The sequence below is a fragment of the Hippopotamus amphibius genome, chromosome 17, assembly GCF_030028045.1.
Source record: "Hippopotamus amphibius kiboko isolate mHipAmp2 chromosome 17, mHipAmp2.hap2, whole genome shotgun sequence".
In the NCBI taxonomy this organism is placed as follows: Eukaryota; Metazoa; Chordata; class Mammalia; order Artiodactyla; family Hippopotamidae; genus Hippopotamus; species Hippopotamus amphibius.
This window is the reverse complement of record NC_080202.1, coordinates 10,842,752-10,865,508: the sequence shown is the minus strand read 5'-3', so window position 1 is coordinate 10,865,508 and position 22,757 is coordinate 10,842,752. Positions and strand designations below refer to the sequence as shown.

Genomic DNA, 22,757 nt, shown 5'->3' with positions numbered 1-22,757 from the left:
TGCTTTTTTCACTTAACATTGCATTAGGAACATCTCCCCAGGACATTACAGATTCTTCGTGAATAGGAGTGTAAACGCCACTTCCGGTTCAGCCCCACAGGAGAAGTGAGTGTTTGTAGCAGGCTGGATGCCATGCTGCCTGGACAGGGAATAGAGCAGACACGAGAAAAGTGGGTGCGGGAGATCCGAGTCCACAACACCGATAGATGAGGGGCTGGTCTCGTGTGGGCAGGAGTTCTGGCTCTGAGCAGCCTCCTTCTAAATGTGGGAATTTCCCTGCTTCACTGGAGGACGTGCTGTGAATTTCACTCATCTGAGATCAGGCCTGGCCCGCGTCAAAGGCAGGAGGTTCTGATGTGAAGGTCAGCCAGGGCAGAAAGCGCTTTCTGAACTGACACTGACAGTCAGCGGAAAACGCAGCTCTATCTGCTCCCTGGCTAGTTCCACATTTTCAGGAGCAAGATAAGAGCCGAGTAAGACCCTGCTCTAAGTGGCTTTGGGCTTTCAGCTCTATGGCTGAGTGAGGGTCAAAAAGCAAAACCAAATGACAAAAAGAGAAATCATCCCCGGATAGTTGGTAAAGATAGCACTTTAAAGTCACCTGGGGTCTTCACATGACCAGTGTTCCCAGCCATTGCTGGGGTGTCATGCTGGTGTGAAACTGGCAAAAAGGAGAGGAGAAAGAGGGGTGGGGGTAGGGGATGCCCCAAGTGTCGACCTGTGAGGATTGTCAACTTCAAAGTGCTCCTGGCTTTCTTCCTTTGGAGAACGCGCGTTACATCATGGGGTAAGCGATGACAAAATAGTTAAGCTCTGAATCGATCAGCTTTCTGTACTTCCTGTAAATTTCCCGCAGTGTCCTGTCCTCTTCATTCGTCTCATATCTGTTTGTATAAATTCTCACCTGTGCCGATAGAGAAACACCCCTGCACACACACTCACTGTGACTACGTCACCCAGGCCCCAAAGGCAACCTGAATGACGTACACGTACAATTGTTGGCAGAATCAGGAAAAGCCCAACCCCAACTACTAATGATGAAAGCTCCAGCTTCCCTTCCAGGAAATTGTTAATTTCCGATGGACAGACTTGTGAGACGTCGACCCCTCCATGCCCTGCCTCACCCCTGACCTTCACCCCAGAGCAGGAGCCCTGGGGCTGGACGTCTGCCGCCCGGGGGCCCGGATGCCCCTGCCCAATCCCCGAGGAACCCACGCCCGGGGTGGGGGGGGGCTCTGACCTTGAGCGTGCGCAGGGCACACTGCCCTTCTTCCTGGCTCTTCAGGATCCGTTCCACAAACTTAACATCAAGGAAAGCCCAGATTTTGAAGTAAAACAGCTTCCTGCAGGATAAGATGAGGAGGTGCAGCTCCTCGTCCAGAGACTCGTGGTTGTTGTTGAACTCAAAAGTTAGTTTCTGGAAAAGCACCAAAGGGGAAGACAGATGTGGACAGAGATGCTGGGACTGGCTGGATCATTTCGTAGCGCTTTCATGACCCAGCTTTGGCCTGGTGGCCATGATGGTTCAAGCGCTCTGGATAAGGGACATCGGACCTGCGGTTGTCGGAGGAAGCGATTTGGGAATGTGTGACCTCATCCAAGTTTGCAAAACTTGGAGTTTCAAGGCAATGTATCTGGGGTCCGGAGACCAAAGTGCTGGTCCTGGCCCTGCAGTGGACTAGCCAGCTGACTGTGGGCAGCACCGACAGGTAGTAATGATGTCTGCCTGCCCACGTCAGGGCTGTGTGAGTGTAGGTGAGCTCTTAGCACTTTGTCATCCCTCACTGTTCACAGTGGTATTTATACCCGAGTATCAATGCTCACAGCCTTCTGAGAGGTCCTCGGTGGGGGGGGGACAAAATCATCCCGATTTTATAGCTGGGAGCTGCCAGATTAGAGAACAGCCCACACCTCTGAGCTCTTCAGTAACTTGGGTCATATTTGGTTTTTCGTCTGGTTGGGAGTCACCCTGTGTGCTGTGTGCTGCTGTGACCCAGGTGGACGAGGAGGAGAGGCTGCCGACCTGCTTCTCACCTGCAGAGGCATCTTCAGGCTCAGGCCTCACAGCTCTGAGCCAGGGACATAGGAACTTGCCTTGGTTGACAGCCAACCAGGAATTGGTCCCGTGTACAGGAAGTGAGCAGCAGCTCTTGGGGACCGGGGAAAGCTGAGTTTGGTGACGTTTCCCAGAGCCTCGATTTGACATGGAGCGCGTGTGTGTGAGCCCAGCCAAGGGCAGGCAGCAGGGACCTGAGCGGCAGCCACTCCTCACAAGCCCCCCAGCCCTCCGCCGGTGCCTACCTGCAGGGTGTGCCGGAAGGTGGGCAGGAGATCGGTCAGCGTGGGCCTCATAGACCAGTCGGGGTCGCTGAAATAGCAGCTTCTCAGACTGAGGCTCCTGATGGGGATCTCCTGCAGGAGGATCCGGGCCAAGCGCTCGTACTTCATGACTCGTTCAAAGAAGAAGTTGACCTTCAGGCTGGCGGCGTGCCTGGCCAGCCTGGCCCAGGACATGCCCCAGATGACCTGCCCGTGGGGGTCATGAACGTGACACTTGATGTTCATGGTCCACAGGGTGCCGGCATTGTTCTCACACAAATTCTCCAGCAGCTCGTCGGAGATGCAGTTGTAGTTGAGGGTCAGGGACGCCAGGTTGCGGAACGTGGCCATGGTCTTGTGGAACTGGGGGCTGCTGTAGACAGCGAGGTGGTGGCTGAAGTAGTCCTCGATGTTGAGCTCCGACACCAGGCTCTCGTTCCTTAAGTAACTCAGGGAGTTGAGGATGTGGCAGCCTTGCTCCATGGTGAGCCTGGCCCCTTTCAGGTTGACATAATCCAGGTGTTTGCCCATTTTCTTCAAGAAGAAGCTCAAGCTTTTCATGAACGAGCTCCGGACGCTGTTCCTCCAGACCAGACGGTCCAGTTCCAGGTGCTGGATGGAGAGAGATTTCAGACGGTTGTTACTCTTGCCCAGGCACGAGAGAAGGCCTCGCATGGTGACCTGGAACTTCTTGGTCAGGACAGTGTTGTACGGATTCAGGAATTTGATCTCCAGGTGCTCCAGATAACGACCAAATTTCTTCACATACCAAAGAGCCGACTGGAACTCGGATGCGTGTACCCTGGAAGGTCTCCCGCTAAACGTGATGGTCCTGTACCGCCAGAGGTCAGCCGAATACATCATCTGGTTCCACTTTCTGCAGACAAGGGCCGCTCTGGACCTGTCCCTGTCTCCCAGCCACCAGAAAACACGACGCAGGCACACATCGGGCAGGGTGGCCCAGCAGCTCTGGTCTTGAGGCTGGATCGGTGGGCCGTCTTCCTCCATCAAGGAACCGGGTTGTTCACTGCAGCTGCGTGGTAGGCAGGGCTTCCGAAAATGAGCAAAGAAAGGCAATCACTTGTTTTCTGTGGGGAGTAAAAAGGAAGAACCATTACCTGCCAAACACATAGTAAACCCAATGGAACGAACTTGCACTGTGGCCCCATGTGTAGGTAGTGGGCTGGTGCACGAGGTGAGATGATAAATCCACCATACAGTACACACCCTCAGGGATTCACAGCCCAGCAGGGGTCTATCAAGGACACAGATCGGGACTTAATCACAACACTGTGGGAGACGTGAAAAGGCTCAGGCATATTCACAGTGCAGCGTAGCACAAACAGGGGGGTGATTAGTTCTGTCTCAGTAAAGAGAAGCAGAGAGGGCTGCTCAGAGGAGGTGGCATCTCAGCTGGGTTTTGTAGGGTGAGCAGGATTTGCAAGGCAGACAGGTTGGTGGTGGAGAAACTGGTTGGTATATTCCAGGCAGAGGGAACAAGATGAGCAAAGTCACAGAACCGAGTATATGCGATGTGTTCACGTTCAGGGAGCTAAAAATTGTTTGGGGCTTAACTTGTGAGGGGCTGGGAGTGATGGAACTGGAGCTGGAGCAGTGGGAGGTGCTGGGTCAAGGGCATCATTCAAGATGCTCTGAGTGATGTGATAAAGGCTGTGTCCTAGAGGCCAGGGATTCCCACTGTCCCCTCTCCCAGAGACTCTGGAATTCTGACATCATCTCTGGATGTGTTAAGTGACATTGCTGATGGCTGTGTTTCCATTCAAAAGGTACAGCAGCAGAACAAAGGTGGAGAACGTCAGCTGAGGTCAGGGCAGGTCGAAGCATTACACGCCCAGAAGTGATATGGTCAGTCTTGAGGTGAAGAAAGACTACCCTGGGGGGAGTGGAGGAAGGATGGGCCAGAGCAGAGTCCAGTCTTGAAGCCCGGGACTAGGACGGCATTATAGTGGGACTCAGGGTGAGTGGTGGGTTCTTTGGCAGACGTGATTTGGTAACTGGTGAACACCCGAACTGCGAGGACTGAAAGGTCTCTGACTTGGCTGTCGAATTCCAGGCTAGGGAGTCCCAGGGAAGAACTGGGCTAAGTCCCCACCAGATATGCTGCACCCTTGCTCAGACTCTTCATAGTCATCTGCTGTAATCTTCATGGCTTGGCTTTCCATGTGTCCCCTGCCTGAGAACTACTCTCCTTTTCTTTACCTCTCCCCAACTCCCCATTTTTAAGGTTCAAGCCCTACCCCTCCATAAGGCTTTTATTGGCTTCTTTACCAAGTAGCCCAAGAGTACACACCATGGCTCACAAAAACTCAGAGCCGGAAGAGATCTGAGAATTGATTTTTTTTTTTTTTTAAACAGATGGAAACTAGGCACAGAGAGGTGAAGGGGCTTGCCTGTGGTCACACAGCAAGTTAGTAACAGGACCAGGGCTAGACCTGGGCTTTCTTACTCTTTCCCTTATACTTTTTCTCTACCTTCACTTTTTAGTCTTTGGGTGTAGAGGGACAAGTTAATCATAATTTTCAGTTCAGGCCAGACACTTGTCCGTGCAAGACCTCTCTTTGATTTTATTTATTCCTTTATTCCCTTTTAACTCTATGTCCCACTCCATTGCTCCCCACCACAGGCTACTATTCCAGCGTGTCTGATGTGCTTCCTGTTGTGTGTGTGCGTGCCAAGTGTGTGTTCAGCATCTGTAGCATCATTCATGTTGTCCTGTGTACATCTCATACTGCGTCTGTCATCTGAGTAGACCCCATGGTGGGTATCCCCTTCTTCCTCTTATCCACTCTCCCTGTGACGGACCCCCAGGCCTCTCCCAGCTCCCCCCAACACCACAGTGGCGAGGAGCATCCTCAAGTGAATGCCCGTAGGGGGCTTATTTTGGGGTCTTCCCCTGTACCTTTGTCCTCACTACCCCATCATCGCCTAGTGAACAGTTTGGCCCCTGCGTCTAGCCAGTCCTCCCATCTCCCACCCAGACAGATTTCCACGTGGGAACTGGCAGCAGCCTGTCCCCACCCAGGACACAGGGCTCCAGCACATTCAGCTGGCTCCCCTTCCCGTTCCCCTCTCCCTCTCAGTGTCCATCCTTTAGTATAATCTGTGTCGAAGCCTTCCTCTCCCATGAAACCCACACACTCCTTGAGACTAGGGACAACCTCAATCTTCTTTTGAGGAAGTACTTAAACATTTAACTAATGAAGAAATAAGGTTGTGTCTTCAATCACATATAAACTGCCTGGGGCCGGGGGATTCCACAGCACTTAGTAAGGACCAAGGCACCTAAGAGGTGCTCAAGAAAAGCTAAACCAGGGAATTCCCTGGTGGTCCAGTGGTTAGGACTCTGCACTTCCACTGCAGGGGGCACCGATTCGATCCCTGGTCAGGGAACTAAGATCCCACAAGCCTCAGAGTGTGGCCAAGGGAAAAAAAAAAGACAAGAAAAGAAAAAAGTTAAACCAGTTCCAAAGCGAATCAAAGCCCTTTGAGCCAGCAAGGTCACGGGGTCAGAGGAACTATCAGACACTTTAAGCCATAGGGTGGGGTTGGAAGAACATCTTTGGTGGGCTGGGAAAGGTGTTGCAAGTCGTCCAAAAGTCATATGTCATTACCCGGAATCTCGCCTCTCCCCCAAGAGGCTGTGTAGCTTTGAGGGTTGGATTCCGGTTCTGTCACCTGCGGTACGTGACCTTAGGCAAGTCAATTGATTTCTTTGTGACTCAGTCTCCACATGTGTAAATACTGGTAATAAGAGTACCTTTCTCCTAGTGTTGGGGGGATTACACGGGCTGGTATACAGAAGGCACCAGAACAGTGCCTGGCACACAGTAAATGTTATACAAGTGTTTGCTGCTACCACAAAGTTGGTGCCAAGCTGCTTCTGAAACATCGCGGTATGGAAGGTATTTACAAATGGGGAAACGGAGCTGTGGGAGCTGTCGGAAGGTGAGGAAAGTGTCTGGGTGAGATGGCGTGGTCAGTGGGGAGCGGGATTGGAGCCCAGCCTAAGGACACTCGAACCTAGGCTGGCTTGGTCACGTCACGCGGCTGTCAAGCCTGGGAGGAAACCTGGCTGTCCGATCACCCGGGGTGGGGAGGTGGCGGGTGAGGACGGCAGCTCCCCCTCCCCGCTGGCCTCGGGGCGGCCCCCGGCCCGCGCCCGCTCCCCGCCGCCAGTTACCGGCTCGCTGCGCCCCGCGGCTCGGTGCTGGGCTGCAGGGACCGCGAGCGCCGGGCTGCTGCGCCCGCGCCGCCTCTGCGCCGACCGACTCCGCCACCGCCACCGCCTGCCCCGCGCCCGGCCCGCCGGGGCCAGAGGCCGAGCGGCCGGCCGCCTCTGTGACGCGCCGCCACCCGCGGGCTCCGCTCACCCCCGCGGGCGGCCGCGGGGCCCACACCTGGGGTTGCCAGCTCGGCAGGCAGTGCGGTGGTAGACCAGACGGGTCCCCGCGCAGGTGGCCCGCGAAGGCGCCCTGGCCCCGGGGGGGTGGGATGGGGGAGGCGGCAGAGGCGGGAGGCTGGGCCCCGAGCCCCCTGCCCGTCCCTATTCTCGTCAGCAAGAGCTTCTGCCTGCACTTGGGGCTCTGGCCCGCTCAGTCGCCACCTTTCCTGTCCTGACCCAGCCCCAGGGTCCTGTCCCTTCTCGCACGCAGGGTCCCCTCTTTGGGAAACCACTGCTACTGCCGACCCGGGGAAGCCTTAAGCAAACCTGACTTTGCCACCTTGACCAAGCTTGAGAAACACCCCACTTTCCAGATGCTGGAGGGTGGCGTGCACCTAACCACCCACTATCCTGGGCCCTTCCCTCCCTGGAGGGCCTAACAGGTCTCCCCACAGGCCAGGCAGAAACGTAGGGGTGTGCTGCTTGTCAGGAGGTGGGCTGCGTCTCTAGGTGTCTCCCAGCTGCTCTCTCTGCCAACCGCCTTCACGAGCGCCCCTTTGTGCTACACCTGGCTCTCCCCTGCTACCCAGCCTCCTTTCTCTCTTCCTCTCTCCTTTTCTTCTTCTCTGCAGCATCCCTTTCCTTGTGGCCCTAGCTACGGTCATCCCTGGCCCTGGAAAACCAGTGCAAAATCTAAAGAAAGGTGGAGGACAAGCTTTCAGGGAGGGCATTTTTATTCTTCGGGGACAAAGCTGGGTTCCCCAAGGTGTCCAGGCTGTGTGGGGCCTACATGCTTGATCAGAATTCTCAGGCAGACGAGCTGGAGCCCTTTTTCTTCTGGTTTATCTGTAGCTCTTGGGTAAACCAACATCGCTGTTCAAAAGGAGGAACACAGTTAAAATCTAAACATTTTCTTCTACAAGAAAGAAACCCAGTGAATAAAACCCATCTCTTTTCACAAGGGAAGACTAGCACAGAAAGCAAGCAGAAAGACCAGCGTAAAAACAAAATCTTCTAAATGTACCTTTTCTTTTCCAAAGCTAGCTGGACCTTCACTTGTTTTCCTTTTGATGAGGCTAACCACCAGCATTTCTCCTAAAGAAATGGATATAAAAAGAGATCAATTGTTAAAAGTGGGAAGTGTTGGTTCCTAGGATCTCTCTAGGTAATCCTATCCCCAGTTCTCAGAGCAGGAACCCTGAGCTACAGATGGCGTAGAAAAGGCATGGAGGACTTCCCTGGTGGTGCAGTGCTTAAAAATCCGCCTGCCAATGCAGGGGACAGAGGTTCGATCCCTGGTCCAGGAAAATCTCACATGCCATGGAGCAACTAAACCTGTGTGTCACAGCTACTGAGCCTGCTCTCTAGAGCCCACAAGTCACAACTACTGACGCCTGCCTGCCCACCTAGAGCCCAAGCTCCGCAACAAGAGAAGACACCACAATGACAAGCCCGCGCACTGCAATGAAAGTAGCCCCTGATGTCGCAACTAGAGAACGCCCGTACACAGTAAGGAACACCCAACACAGCCAATAAATAAATAAATAAATAAATAAATAAAATAAAATAAAATAAAAATTATAGGCTCCATATCGCAAAAAAAAAAAAAAAGAAAGAAAAAAAGTAAAAGAAAAGGCATGGAGCCCAGTGAGCCACGAGGGGTCTAGGGGAGGCTTGGGACAATGTTTAATAGAGGCCTGTCATCATTAGGCGGGTGGACGAACCGATTAAAGGATACCCACACCATGGACTCTTAAGCCATTAAAAAAAAGGGGGGGGGGGCAACATCATTTGACTTGGAGGGATGTCCTTGGGTGCTGATGAATCATAACATTAAGATGCAAAGAAAAGTGTATAACTGGACTCCACATGTATATGTATATGTGTGTGGTTATATAACAGAGTTGCCAGATAAAATACAAGATGTCCGGTTACATTTAAATTTCAGAGAAACAAAGAATTTTTCTTTTGGTTTATAAGTATGTCTCATGCAATTCTTTTTTAGTTATTTTTGTCCCAAGTGATGAATTTTTATTTGTGAGATTTGGTGACCTATTATATAAAGATGGAGGGAAGTATGGAAGGAAATTTCACGTTGTGGGAGGCAAGGAAATATAGCACTAACACCACCCCCAGCAAGTATGAAATTCACTCAGCTTTGTAAAATTATGTGCTTGTGTATAGAGATGCCTAAAAAAGTCAGAAAAAACAAGATTTAAGTCTTGTTTTTTGTAAGGAGTGTGCATCATATATATATTCAGTGAAAAAGGCAAATGGTGGAGTAATGGCTATAGAAAGATGATATGTGGGGAAAAAGAAACAATTCAAACCTCACAGAGGTTTGCCGAGGTTCGTGTGAGCAGAGGTAAAGCTTTGGAAGGACACCCACCAGGATGTTGAAACTGGTATCTCAGGGCACAGGACTGGGGAGCTGGGGTGGGTGCAGGGGAGGATTAGCTTTATCTTTATATTTGTTTGTATGGTATCATGTCAATTGGCTACAACAAAATCTAGTATCTGGTACTTTTGTATTGATATTTTGAAAAACATCAAATAATGAAAGCATTTTTCCCCCCTAAGGAGGCATCCTCTTCGGGGCTTAAGAGCATAAGCTTTGGAACTATATACACATGTATTCAAGGCTGGATTCTGCCACTCTCTAACTGTATAATCCTGGGGAAGCTATCGACCTTTCTGTCTAGTTCTGTTATCTGTAAGATAGGGGTAAAATGCCTGCCTGTTGTTTATAATGATTAAACATTTGTAAAGAGTTTTGCATTGTAACTGGCGCACAGTGGTTAACTACCTCTAATGCTAACTCTTGTTATTACTGGGAGACAATCTCGGATGTAAAAATCAGGCTATTGAGGCTGCAAATCCTGATCTGCTGGAGGTAAACCTCGGTCTGCTGGAGGCAAGATACCAACTGACTTAGTATCTTGACCAAGCCTCTGTTCTCTGGGCCTTGGTTGCTTTATCTACAGCATGACGAGGGCTCGACTGGATGCCCTCTGCTCATTCGCTTGCTCCACAGTTTTGAGGCACTTGCTGTGCGTCAGTCCCACGGCAGATGCTGTGGGCTGGGAACTGGAGGCACAGGGATGAAGATCTGGCTCTGCCTTCAGAGGTGGGAGGTGATGCACAGAGATCACCAGCTGATAGGTGCTACGAGACAGGATCTGGACACACAGAAAAAGGGGAGACAGGGATGTCCAAGGACATCCTGCAGGTCTTGGGTTTCTTTAAACCCTGCCCAGATGGCTCACAGCCGGGTAAGGAGAGAATGGAGGCTGGGTACCTGGTGTTGGTTTAGGGTTGGCAGGGGAAGTAGGATGCCACACTGAGAGCATCCCCTCAGAATGTCATAGTCTGTCTTGTCTTCTGCAGGAGAGGAGGCCCTGAGCTGGCCATCAGACATCAAAGGCAGATCCGTGGTTTTGTTTGTGCCTCTTGGTGCTTGCCTTGTTGACTTTTTGGAAAGAAGGGCAAGTCTGTTTATATTTTTCTTCTTTGGACGGACGTCTTTCTCTGCCATGGAAGTCTGATCTTCAGCAGCCTGACTTGAAAGGGATGAAGGAGGAACTTCCGGTTTCCCAGCTGGAGAATAAGTCACAGGATCTGAGATTGGACGGCACCTCTCCTGCAATTGTGAGTCATACATCAATTTTAAAATGACCTCAGCTTTCATGGTGGACAAGACAGTAGGCAAGATAAGCTGAAAATGGGCCACTCTGAGCACTTAGAAATGCTGGATATAATAGGACTAACATTCATCGAGCTGACTCTGCAAGAAAGCAAGCAAGCTCCATGTTCCAGGAATGAAGCCCTGACCTGTTAAGCACGTGAGTTGCCACTTTAGCAGAAGATGTGGGGTCAGTGTCATAACTAAGAGCTTGGGTGAGAGAGAAGTCCCATCCACACAAGGTGTGGAATTGGAAGTAAGAGTCCCTTTCCCTGCGTAAAGCTGGGAACCTTGAAGGCTAAACTGTGGGGGCTAAGAGAGAAGAATAGGCTAAGTGGAAAAGGAAAGGGGCAAGAAAGCTTGTCTGCCTTGGACTAGAAACTGAGTGTGGGGAAGCAAAACCGACACTCCTGAAAACTCAAAATCCGAGGCTGATGCCATTCTTGTATTTGGGGTTCATATTGGCAGAGTCCTCATGCCCTGGGAAGACCCAAGCAGAAGAATTCATGTAAAATCTGGGATGTGGGACAGAAGCAATCACAAAATCTCTCTGGAGGTTACACAGTCCCAAACTAGGTCATACAGGATTCTCACAGATAGTCTCACCAAATAGAAACTTGCGATTCAAATTTACACACGACTTCCCTGGTGGCTCAGTGGTTGTGACTGCTCGGTCCCAATGCTGGGGGCCCGGGTTCGATCCCTGGTCAGGGAACTAGACCCCACATACATGCCACAACTAAGAGTTCATGTGCCACAACTAAGAGTTCGTGTGCCACAACTAAGGAGCCTACAAGCTGCAACTAAGACATGGCGCAACCCAATAAATAAATAAATAAGTAAATAAGTATTTTAAAAAAATGTACACACAGGGAAACACACTACCTTGAGTAAGAGTCATAGACACCACCATTAGCAAGATTCGTCTCCAAGAAGTTCAGATAATAGAACTCTAGGAGAGAGACTGTAAAATAAACTAATTAAAAATTCAACCAAGAGATTCAACCAAGAGAAAAGAATCTGACCCTATGAAGAAAGAGTAGGCAAATTTGAAAGAGAGATAAACAGAACTTCTTGAAATGAACAATAGAGACACTGAAACTCAGTGGATAGGCTTCAAAACAGCAGGTTAGATTTGGCCAAGAAAGAATGAACTTGAAAACAGATTTGAGGGCTTCCCTGGTGGTACAGTGGTTAAGAATTCATGTGCCAATGCAGGGGACACAGGTTCAATCCCTGGTCTGGGAAGATCCCACATGCCATGGAGCAACAAAGCCCACTTGCCACAACTACTGAGCCTGCTCTCTAGAGCCCACGAGCCACAACTACTGAAGCCTGCCTGCCCACCTAGAGCCCAAGCTCCGCAACAAGAGAAGACACCGCAATGACAAGCCCGCGCACTGCAATGAAAGTAGCCCCTGATGCTGCAACGAGAGAAAGCCCACGCATAGTAAGCAACACCCAACACAGCCAGTAAATAAATAAATAAATAAATAAATAAATAAATAAATAAATAAATAAATAAATAAAATAATAATTATAGGCCCCATATCTCAAAAAAAGAAAGAAAAAAAAAGAGAAAGAAAAAAAGTAAAAGAAAAGGCATGGAGCCCAGTGAGCCACGAGGGGTCTAGGGGAGGCTTGGGACAATGTTTAATAGAGGCCTGTCATCAGGCAGATGGATGAACCAATTAAAGGATACCCACACCATGGACTCTTAAGCCATTAAAAAAAAGGGGGGGGGGCAACATCATTTGACTTGGAGGGATGTCCTTGGGTGCTGATGAACCATAACATTAAGATGCAAAGAAATGTGTATAATTGGACTCCACATGTATGTGTGTGTGTGTGTGTGTGTGTGTGTGTGTGTGTGTGTGTGTGGTTATATAACAGAGTTGCCAGATAAAATACAAGATGTCCGGTTACATTTAAATTTTAGAGAAACAATTTTTTTTGGTTTATAAGTATGTCTCATGCAATTCTTTTTTAGTTATTTTTGTCCCAAGTGATGAATTTTTATTTGTGAGATTTGGTGACCTATTATATAAAGATGGAGGGAAGTATGGAAGGAAATTTCACGTTGTGGGAGGCAAGGAAATATAGCACTAACACCACCCCCAGCAAGTATGAAATTCACTCAGCTTTGTAAAATTATGTGCTTGTGTATAGAGATGCCTAAAAAAGTCAGAAAAAACAAGATTTAAGTCTTGTTTTTTGTAAGGAGTGTGCATCATATATATATTCAGTGAAAAAGGCAAATGGTGGAGTAATGGCTATAGAAAGATGATATGTGGGGAAAAAGAAACAATTCAAACCTCACAGAGGTTTGCCGAGGTTCGTGTGAGCAGAGGTAAAGCTTTGGAAGGACACCCACCAGGATGTTGAAACTGGTATCTCAGGGCACAGGACTGGGGAGCTGGGGTGGGTGCAGGGGAGGATTAGCTTTATCTTTATATTTGTTTGTATGGTATCATGTCAATTGGCTACAACAAAATCTAGTATCTGGTACTTTTGTATTGATATTTTGAAAAACATCAAATAATGAAAGCATTTTTCCCCCCTAAGGAGGCATCCTCTTCGGGGCTTAAGAGCATAAGCTTTGGAACTATATACACATGTATTCAAGGCTGGATTCTGCCACTCTCTAACTGTATAATCCTGGGGAAGCTATCGACCTTTCTGTCTAGTTCTGTTATCTGTAAGATAGGGGTAAAATGCCTGCCTATTGTTTATAATGATTAAACATTTGTAAAGAGTTTGCATTGTAACTGGCGCACAGTGGTTAACTACCTCTAATGCTAACTCTTGTTATTACTGGGAGACAATCTCGGATGTAAAAATCAGGCTATTGAGGCTGCAAATCCTGATCTGCTGGAGGTAAACCTCGGTCTGCTGACTTAGTATCTTGACCAAGCCTCTGTTCTCTGGGCCTTGGTTGCTTTATCTACAGCATGACGAGGGCTCGACTGGATGCCCTCTGCTCATTCGCTTGCTCCACAGTTTTGAGGCACTTGCTGTGCGTCAGTCCCACGGCAGATGCTGTGGGCTGGGAACTGGAGGCACAGGGATGAAGATCTGGCTCTGCCTTCAGAGGTGGGAGGTGATGCACAGAGATCACCAGCTGATAGGTGCTACGAGACAGGATCTGGACACACAGAAAAAGGGGAGACAGGGATGTCCAAGGACATCCTGCAGGTCTTGGGTTTCTTTAAACCCTGCCCAGATGGCTCACAGCCGGGTAAGGAGAGAATGGAGGCTGGGTACCTGGTGTTGGTTTAGGGTTGGCAGGGGAAGTAGGATGCCACACTGAGAGCATCCCCTCAGAATGTCATAGTCTGTCTTGTCTTCTGCAGGAGAGGAGGCCCTGAGCTGGCCATCAGACATCAAAGGCAGGTCTGTGGTTTTGTTTGTGCCTCTTGGTGCTTGCCTTGTTGACTTTTTGGAAAGAAGGGCAAGTCTGTTTATATTTTTCTTCTTTGGATGGACGTCTTTCTCTGCCATGGAAGTCTGATCTTCAGCAGCCTGACTTGAAAGGGATGAAGGAGGAACTTCCAATTTCCCAGCTGGAGAATAAGTCACAGGATCTGAGATTGGACGGCACCTCTCCTGCAATTGTGAGTCATACATCAATTTTAAAAATGACCTCAGCTTTCATGGTGGACAAGACAGTAGGCAAGATAAGCTGAAAATGGGCCACTCTGAGCACTTAGAAATGCTGGATATAATAGGACTAACATTCATCGAGCTGACTCTGCAAGAAAGCAAGCAAGCTCCATGTTCCAGGAATGAAGCCCTGACCTGTTAAGCACGTGAGTTGCCACTTTAGCAGAAGATGTGGGGTCAGTGTCATAACTAAGAGCTTGGGTGAGAGAGAAGTCCCATCCACACAAGGTGTGGAATTGGAAGTAAGAGTCCCTTTCCCTGCGTAAAGCTGGGAACCTTGAAGGCTAAACTGTGGGGGCTAAGAGAGAAGAATAGGCTAAGTGGAAAAGGAAAGGGGCAAGAAAGCTTGTCTGCCTTGGACTAGAAACTGAGTGTGGGGAAGCAAAACCGACACTCCTGAAAACTCAAAATCCGAGGCTGATGCCATTCTTGTGTTTGGGGTTCATATTGGCAGAGTCCTCATGCCCTGGGAAGACCCAAGCAGAAGAATTCATGTAAAATCTGGGATGTGGGACAGAAGCAATCACAAAATCTCTCTGGAGGTTACACAGTCCCAAACTAGGTCATACGGGATTCTCACAGATAGTCTCACCAAATAGAAACTTGTGATTCAAATTTATGCATGACGGGCACTTCCATGATGGCTCAGTGGTTGTGACTGCTTGGTCCCAATGCTGGGGGCCCGGGTTCGATCCCTGGTCAGGGAACTAGACCCCACATACATGCCACAACTAAGAGTTCATGTGCCACAACTAAGAGTTCGTGTGCCACAACTAAGGAGCCTACAAGCTGCAACTAAGACATGGCGCAACCCAATAAATAAATAAATAAATAAATATTTTTTAAAACTGTACACACAAGGAAGCACTCTACGTTGAGTAAGAGTCATAGACACCACCATTAGCAGGATTCGTCTCCAAGAAGTTCAGATAATAGAACTCTAGGAGAGAGACTGTAAAATAAACTAATTAAAAATTCAACCAAGAGATTCAACCAAGAGAAAAGAATCTGACCCTAGGAAGAAAGAGTAGGCAAATTTGAAAGAGAGATAAACAGAACTTCTTGAAATGAACAATAGAGACACTGAAACTCAGTGGATAGTAGCTTCAAAACAGCAGGTTAGATTTGGCCAAGAAAGAATGAACTTGAAAACAGATTTGAGGGCTTCCCTGGTGGTACAGTGGTTAAGAATTCACGTGCCAATGCAGGGGACACAGGTTCAATCCCTGGTCCGGGAAGATCCCACATGCCGTTGAGCAACTAAATCCGTGTGTTACAACTACTGAGCCTGCTCTCTAGAGCCTGCAAGCCACAACTATTGAGCCCATGTGCCACAACTACTGAAGCCCACATGCCTAGAGCCTGTGCTCCGTAACAAGAGAAGCTACTGCAAAGAGAAGCCTGAGCACCGCAAGGAAGAGTAGCCCCCGCCTGCCACAACTAGAGAAAGCCTGCACGCAGCAATGAAGACCCAAAGCAGCCAATAAATAAATAAATAGATTTATTTTAAAAAAAAGAAAGAAAGAAAATAGATTTGAGGAAATTATTCTGAATATAGGAAGGAGAAATAGAAAATGTGAAAGGTTAAGAGACATGAAGCTAGAAAGAGAAGGCCTGATATGCATCCAACATGTTCCACAGAAAGGGTTAGGAGAACATGGAAGGATTAGGAAACATCAGTGATTCCAAGAGATTATAGCCGAGACTTTTTCAGAACTGATTAAGACAGAACGAAATCTTTAGATTCGGGCAGGAGAAATTCTGAAGAAGAGAGAAAAAATAAACACACTAGAGTATACTGATCTAAGCAGGATGAATATAATAAATCTTGAGCTTAAAAATAAATAAATAAATCTTCTCTTGGATACACTGCCGTCAAATCACAGAAGATTAAAGGCAAAGAGAATCTTGAAATCAACCAAAGAAAAAGCTTATCCACAAAGGAATGGCAGTTACAGCGAGAGCAGACTTCTCACCAGCCATCAGGGAGGTGGGAAGACAGTGGCATAAACTTCCAAATGCGAAGAGAAGAAAACGGTTGACGTAAAATTGGATATCTAGTTAAACTCCCATTCAAGAATGCAGAAAAAAGGAAGTACCTGTGCAGGCACCTCGAGATTTACTCCTCAGTTTCTTGCTCCGGGAACTACCTACGTGTGTGTTTCAGGAAGAGAGAAATCCTACCCAGAAGGAAAGCTTAGGATTTAAGAAAGAACATGAGTGAAGAGAAGGGTAAACGTGTGAGTATATCCAAACAGGCATGAATTGCATAAAACCACAGCAACAATAATGACCAAAGAGGGACAGTATGAAAACAAGGTGACACGAAATTCCACAGTGTTTACATATAAGGTGGGACTAAAGAATCAGAGTCAACATGTTCCCAAATCCATATATTGTTTGTAAGGAGTGTGGGGGATGTGATTAATTTAGACTTTACTAAGTCAAGTATTCATATTAAAATGCACTAAACTGTCACCAATGGTTAATTTTATATGCACTGTCCCACAATAAACAACAAGGTCTGGATCATCCCCAGGGTCTCTTTACTTTGGATAGTCATATTTCTCTGGATTGAAGGGTAAAGAAAGGACAAACAGCTCTCCTCCCAAGGAGAAGGAAATGAGTTCTTTGGAGAGAAGCCTGGGGAAATTTCCCTCCAAAGAAAATGCTCCATCCTGCAAAAGAAGGGAGCAGCTTGGCACGGCTAATGGACTAAAAGGGGCTTAGAGTGAGGGAGGGAGGAGTCTGTGAATGTTCCCAGGCAAAAGCAATCAATCAATCAATTAATCAATCAATCACATCATTACATCTTTACAGAGTCCCCCTTTTGGTACCCAGCCTTGATATCATTTTCTTTGTGGGAAGATGGAGAAGGTTGTTAACTTTTTCGAGGGAGCTCATGGTCTAATAGAGAAGACTTCCACATGGGACAGAAAATAATAAGGCAGGTTCTATTAAGGACCACATTGCAATGTCCAGGCCCTGAAGGCTGAAGATGTTCAGAGGTGATCAGTGATAGCTGGGCTGGTCAGGGAGGCTCCTTGAAGGGCTGGCACGATTGGAGATTAATTATGTGTGGTACATTAGCCTAAAGCAATTCACAACATCTGTTTTGGAACACGGCAAAACTAAATATGGGAACCACTATTACCCATGCTGTGTAAAATTGGACCCAGAATCTACCTTTCACAGCACACGTTTTGGAATATGGACTAGCTATTGGCACCATTAGAAAATGACTAATTTCTACTCACCATATGGTGGAAATACTTATTTATTGGGATCATTTGCTTGCAATAATGACAGCAGTTGTGGCTTTCAGGAGCTGGAGTTTTCTTCCCTGAAAAAGCATGGAAACAGTAGCACAAATGATTGCCCTTGACAATGGCTAGTGTGACTGTCCCACAACTGCGTACATGGCCTGCAGTCTTGAGGATGAACTGTCCCGGGCCAGCCGTGAGTGTCCTGCACTGCCAGGGTCCTTGGGCACACAGGCCACCCACAACAGGAATCACCTGCATCATTTCCTTTAAGCCGCAAAAGTATACTCGGGGCAGCACACAGCCTTGATGAAGAGATGTTTTCCTGCAGCGGGACTGGTTTCTAAGGAGACGAAGGGAGCCGTTACCACAGATGTCCTGTCCAGCCTAAAAGCTCTTTCATTTCACCAGTTTCTGAGCTCTGTGATCAAATGAGGAGTTATTGCATACATCTTTGTTGACTGTGTTGAAGTTGTGTTGTGTTGATGAAGTTGTGCTGAAGAGTCATTTGTTGTCTGTGTCAAAGCCCAGCCATGCTGGAAATGTACATGAATCTCAAGCATTCCATTTTTTCATTTGCCGATTTTGACAAAATCTTTTACTAAGAGAGACTTATCGTCCAAGGGATTTTAGGCCCTCTCCATGTGTTACTGTATTACTAAAACAACCAGTGAACAGAAGATCTGTCACGTCGCTGGCCCGTGACCTCCATAAACACACCTCGTGAAGAGGTAACTGGATCAAGAGAACACACGTGGTACCAGGTGGCCAACGGCCAAAGGTCAGGAGTTACAACTAGATCCCTTCTGTCCGCTGCTGATGTGGAAAAGCTCCTGCTTTGGTGTCAGGGAACTTAGGAGTCCTGTCTGGTTTCTGCCTCTAGCAAGCCCTTCTTTCATTCCATGTATAGGTTTCTCATCTGTAAAAGGGTGCAGGTGGGTCCCTGCCAGGCTGGAATTGTGCTGGAGGGGTTCAAAGGAAGCTTCCCATTTTGTAGGGCCTCCGTTGCCTCTGTACTCGTCTATGTATCTCCCAGGCCCCCGGCCTTTGGCCTCTTGATCGCCTTGGACCAGTCATTTAAAGACCATAGAAGGGGTCTTCCCTGGTGGTGCAGTGGTTAGGATTCCGAGCTTTCACGGCTGTGGCCTGGGTTCAATCCCTGATTGGAAAACTGAGATCCTACAAGCTGTGCAAGGCAGCCAAAACAAACAAATGAAAATAAAGACCACAGCAGACACACAAGAAGGCCACGCTAGCATGTGGTCTGGAACTAGACTAGCCAGATGAATTTGAGACCTGCACATCTGTCATCACTCACGTCACCTGTCCTGCTGAGAGCTTACGTTCCTTGCCGTCCGTGCTCACCTTTCCCGAGCTGGCTCTGCTCACCCCGACACTCATCTCTGTGCCGGGCCAGCGCGCGGAGTGTGACATGCTGGCCGCAGTCAGGGCAGAGCTCCATCCGCTGGCCACAGTGGCGCTTGTGGATGTCCACCTTGCTGAGGCGCACGGACAGCTCACAGAACTGGCACACAACCGGGCGCTCCTGGCATTTCTTGGCCTGCAGGGAGGCAGGTGGGATGGGCACGGTCACTGGCCTGCAGTGACTGCAGTTGCATTGGGGAGATGAGCTTATTTCCCCAGGGGACTGAAGCCAGCAAGAGAAAGCAGGTGGGAAAGGCCAGGGAGTGGGGAGGGGGAAGGGACTCTCCTTGGGGGACCCGAGCTCTCTCGGGCTTGTGGACCATGGCAGGCCCTCCTGACCCGCATCTGGGGGCAGGAGGCCCTGCGTCCCTGTGATGAGCTAGTTCCCCATTGTGCCCCAGGTGAGAAGAGAGAGCTGGGGGTGGGGTGGGGGGGGAGGAATCTTTATTATTGGCCCCCTCCCCTCCTTCTCCCAGGCTTGGGAGAAGACATCACACCTGACTCTCACCTCGTGAATCTCCAGCAAGTGCTTCGGCAGGCTCTGCTGACACATCGCGCACCCCACCTAAACACGGAAGGAGACGCTCGAGGCCCGCCCAGCTCGGCAGCCTGGGCTCCGTGTGTCAGGAGTGGGTCTGTGAGCACCTGGGGGCAGCAGCCGGCTTCCCCCATCTCCCTGCAGCACCAGCCCTGCGCTCAGGGAGCATCCGTGGGACCCGCTGTGTTGAAACGGATGCCTGAGCTTGGGGATCTCCAGAAACAGCAGGAGAGAAAGGTCAACCTTTGACTGACCTTGGCCATGACTGCCTTCTAGAGCTCTCCTTTTCTGCTTCTCCTCTTGACACATCTCGAAAGAACATTTTACCTTTCCCAAAACAGGGACCCCTTGCCTTGGCTGAACCCATATGCCTGTAGGGAGAGGATCGGGAATGGGAAGACGGTGGTTGACTCAGTGCAGTACGAGAAAGGCAGATTTAACGACTCTTTCCACTTCGCAGCGGGGGCTGGGCGTGGGGGCTGAGTGACTTGCTCATGGCAGCCACAAGACGGGCTGCAGTGAGGATCAGGCTCCAAGGACCCAGCACTCTCACTTCTGTCCCCAGTTCCAACCTCCCCACCTGCTGGTGCCCGCCCTGGCGGTGCTCTTCCATCTTCTCCTGCAGGACGGGCTCCTTGCACTCCGGGCAGAGGACCAGGAACAGCAGACAGTGGGCCTCATGGAGGGCCAAGTGGCCAGAGGCCATGCTTCTTTTGCTGCAGGATCAAGAGGGAGGAAAACCAGGCTTATTTCATGGTATAAAGCATGGAGCCGTGTTTCATATCCAAGGCTGCTGGCTTAACATCTTTCGAGCCCTCGAGCACTGAAAACATGATGACAATACCACCTGCCCCCCTTGCCCATGTTGGTCCCAAATCAGAATAATGCAAAATCATGAAACAAGTGTAAGGATGCTCTGTTATGCTCTTCTATTGCCCAGGGTGAGTGGGGTGGTCGAGGAGGAACAGGAGGGAGAGATTACAAAGTGGCCGGAGGAAACTTTGCGGGGTAATGGATAGGTTCATTATCTTGTGATTGATGAAATAAAATTTATATTTTAAGGTAGGACAAGAAAAAATTAAACATGAAACTCTCTCTCTGTGTTTGTTTGGGCCTCCTCCCTCCCGAAAGTGCAGTGTGTATCCGCATTACACATTAAGCAGAGGTCTGCCAAGTTGGGAGTGCCTGCTCGACTGTAAAGATCATTTTTTTTCTTTCCTCTGATGCTAGCAATGTAACTTCATACAAGAATAGCGTTCTTTCCCAGCTCTGTAGGGGGTCATGGCGACTCGCTGCTCGCTTGGTATGCTGTGTACCTGCTTAGCTGGACTATGTACCCTTGGTGAACTTTTTGTAAAATATCATGTTATTTTGATGTACAATCCTTTGTCTCAAACATGTATACGACTCTGCCTTTGACTTCTAACCGGCAGGACAGTTCTCAGAGCTTTCTGACAATCTGCTTCCTGGGTTATAATTCTCAGTGTGGCTTGAATAAAATTCCCTTTTTTTCTTCCTAACTTGATAGTTAATTGCATTTTAGTCAACATGGTCACAGTTTCATGGGTGCATACCTAAGTCAAACGTGTCAAATGGTACAACTTAAAAATGTACCATAAATGCAGTTTATGTCAATTATACCCTGGTAAAGCTGTTTTTTAAAATGAAATAACACATGTCAAATTATTTCAAATATTTTGTCTGTTTTCAAACGCTCCCCTGCTTGGCCCACAGCCGGTTGGAAATGCGAACTTTCAGAATCCCCGTGGGAGAGCTTCCCACATCTCAAGCAACAAGCCATCTACCTTCCCCTGCCTCCAGGCCCACCTGTGCAACCCACAGAGAGGTTCTGAGGCCCTTCCTGGGGACCCCAAAGAACACAAGCCTCTCAGCCTCCCCGTTCCTGGGAAGGGTGTTTCTTAATACTCCTCCTCTCATTTCAACCAGCTTTGGCGCGTGGCAGCTTGGGAGAAAGGACATGTCATGGCCATAGCTCTAAAGGCCCAAAGGATGATGACAGTCACCTGCCCATGTCCTGGGCACATGGGATGTGACCAGAGGCGAGTAGCCAGGGCCTCATTCCGCTTGGTCTGATCGAGCCCTTGGCTTCTGTGCGGCCCAGGCAGGTGGCCCAAAGGCTGCCTCCCATTCCCTTCCTCTCTTCTGGCCCCCCTGCCCGGCCTGGCCCTCCAGCTCTTCTTCCTGAGCTGGTTCAGACACCAGAGAGCCAGCAGGGTCCGGCGGGAGAAAGCTCTCCGAGCGGGATCCCGCGGGTGCCCACCTCTGCTTTATCCCCTCGCCCCGCCCCACAGCTCCCTCTCAAGGCGGGGGTGGGCCTGGTCCCGGACAATCTCTGTGAGCCCCTTTCTGTCAAAGGCTGGTGTGAAGAGCATATGATCAGAACCCCGAATTAGGTCCCAAGATCTGAAAAATATGAGTAGCTCAGCAGGGACAGTGAGCCTGGCTGTTTGGCTTTAGGACTGGGACAGGAAAGCCTAAAACATCTGGAGGTGGGGGTGGGGTGGGGTTCAGGGATGTTAGCCAACCCTGACCACCGCTCCTCATCTGACATCTCCTGAGTTTAAACCTTCCTACCGTAGGGGCCCACCCTGGCCCTCCCGGCTACAAGGACCCTTTCCTCTCCACTTCGGAAGTAGCCTTATCCTGCCTGCCCCTCTCACTAGCCAGCCTTGGGGTCAGCCGCCAGGGGAAGCAACGTCTTACCAGTTCCTGCACACCTGGAAGTCTCCCTCCATGTTCTGGTCTCCGGAGTCTTTCTCTTCCAAGTTTCGAGTTTCGCTTCTTGCAGGCAGAGAAACAAAACTGAAAGTGTTCCAACGACCCAGCCCACAGCCCAGGAAGGGAGGGGTTTTCAGATTTCTGAGCCCAGGGCTGTTCTAAGGTACCTGCGGCTGGACACTCCAGGAAGCCCCCCTGGAGCATGGCCAGCCCAGCCGGCCCCTGCTGCCTCCCTCGGCCTGTGCCGCTGCCACCGGCTGTTCCTGTGACCCCTTGGGTGGGAGCCAGAGGCCAGGCCTCCCCTGGGCAGCAGCCCCGCCCCTCACCCAGGCTGACCTCACTGCATCTGGGTCTCTCCATCCCCTTCCGTAAAACACGGACCTCCCTCTCCCTCCTGGTCCTCTCGCTGGTCCTTCCTCTGCAGCAGAGATCGGGCTTGCCACGTTGAACTTGAAGGCTGCTTCCTGAGAGCGACTCCTGGACGTCCCGCATCCTACTCTGGTCCAGGGCAGGGCTGGGAGGAATTGGGGATGCAGGGTGGTGGGTGCCAGGACTATAGGCTTCGGAGCCACATCACGTAGCAGCTTGGTGACCCAGGGCAACCGCCTATCCCCCTGAGCGCCTCTTTCCTCACTTGTGAATAATGACCGTGAACATGACTATCATGCTAGCAAGCGGGCAGGCAAATGGGGAAGACACAGAAACCACTGCACCGAGGGCTGATGT

At 49.6% G+C, this 22,757-nt stretch overlaps 2 protein-coding genes across 2 annotated transcripts; both read right to left on the bottom strand.

The window, feature by feature from the left end:
* Nucleotides 1–571: 571 nt before the first annotated feature.
* On the bottom strand, nucleotides 572–6,612 carry FBXO39 (F-box protein 39). The gene is made up of 4 exons (XM_057716933.1): nucleotides 6,521–6,612; nucleotides 2,302–3,407; nucleotides 1,241–1,417; nucleotides 572–904 (listed from the first exon to the last, which is right to left on the bottom strand). Exons 2-4 carry the CDS (start codon nucleotides 3,325–3,327, stop codon nucleotides 776–778), a joined length of 1,332 nt encoding a protein of 443 aa, XP_057572916.1. The 5' UTR covers nucleotides 3,328–3,407; nucleotides 6,521–6,612; the 3' UTR covers nucleotides 572–775.
* An 833-nt stretch (nucleotides 6,613–7,445) lies between these two features.
* Nucleotides 7,446–22,095, bottom strand: XAF1 (XIAP associated factor 1). The gene is made up of 8 exons (XM_057715648.1): nucleotides 22,017–22,095; nucleotides 19,873–20,008; nucleotides 19,263–19,319; nucleotides 18,695–18,890; nucleotides 17,324–17,409; nucleotides 10,020–10,361; nucleotides 7,746–7,816; nucleotides 7,446–7,594 (listed from the first exon to the last, which is right to left on the bottom strand). The coding sequence occupies exons 1-8, from the start codon at nucleotides 22,046–22,048 to the stop codon at nucleotides 7,564–7,566; spliced, it is 951 nt and encodes a 316-aa protein (XP_057571631.1). The 5' UTR covers nucleotides 22,049–22,095; the 3' UTR covers nucleotides 7,446–7,563.
* Nucleotides 22,096–22,757: the final 662 nt, after the last annotated feature.

What these genes read in the sequence shown, in the direction of transcription:
- FBXO39 (XM_057716933.1), bottom strand. Translation starts at nt 3,327, where the DNA reads ATGGAGGAAGACGGCCCACCGATCCAGCCTCAAGACCAGAGCTGCTGG. An exon ending in CCTTCCGGCACACCCTGCAG is followed by an intron (nt 1,418 to 2,301) that starts GTAGGCACCGGC and finishes GTGCTTTTCCAG; the next exon opens with AAACTAACTTTTGAGTTCAA. An exon ending in GTGCCCTGCGCACGCTCAAG is followed by an intron (nt 905 to 1,240) that starts GTCAGAGCCCCC and finishes CTATCGGCACAG; the next exon opens with GTGAGAATTTATACAAACAG.
- XAF1 (XM_057715648.1), bottom strand. Translation starts at nt 22,048, where the DNA reads ATGGAGGGAGACTTCCAGGTGTGCAGGAACTG. An exon ending in TTCCAGGTGTGCAGGAACTG is followed by an intron (nt 20,009 to 22,016) that starts GTAAGACGTTGC and finishes TTGATCCTGCAG; the next exon opens with CAAAAGAAGCATGGCCTCTG. An exon ending in ACTTGCTGGAGATTCACGAG is followed by an intron (nt 18,891 to 19,262) that starts GTGAGAGTCAGG and finishes GCCTCCCTGCAG; the next exon opens with GCCAAGAAATGCCAGGAGCG.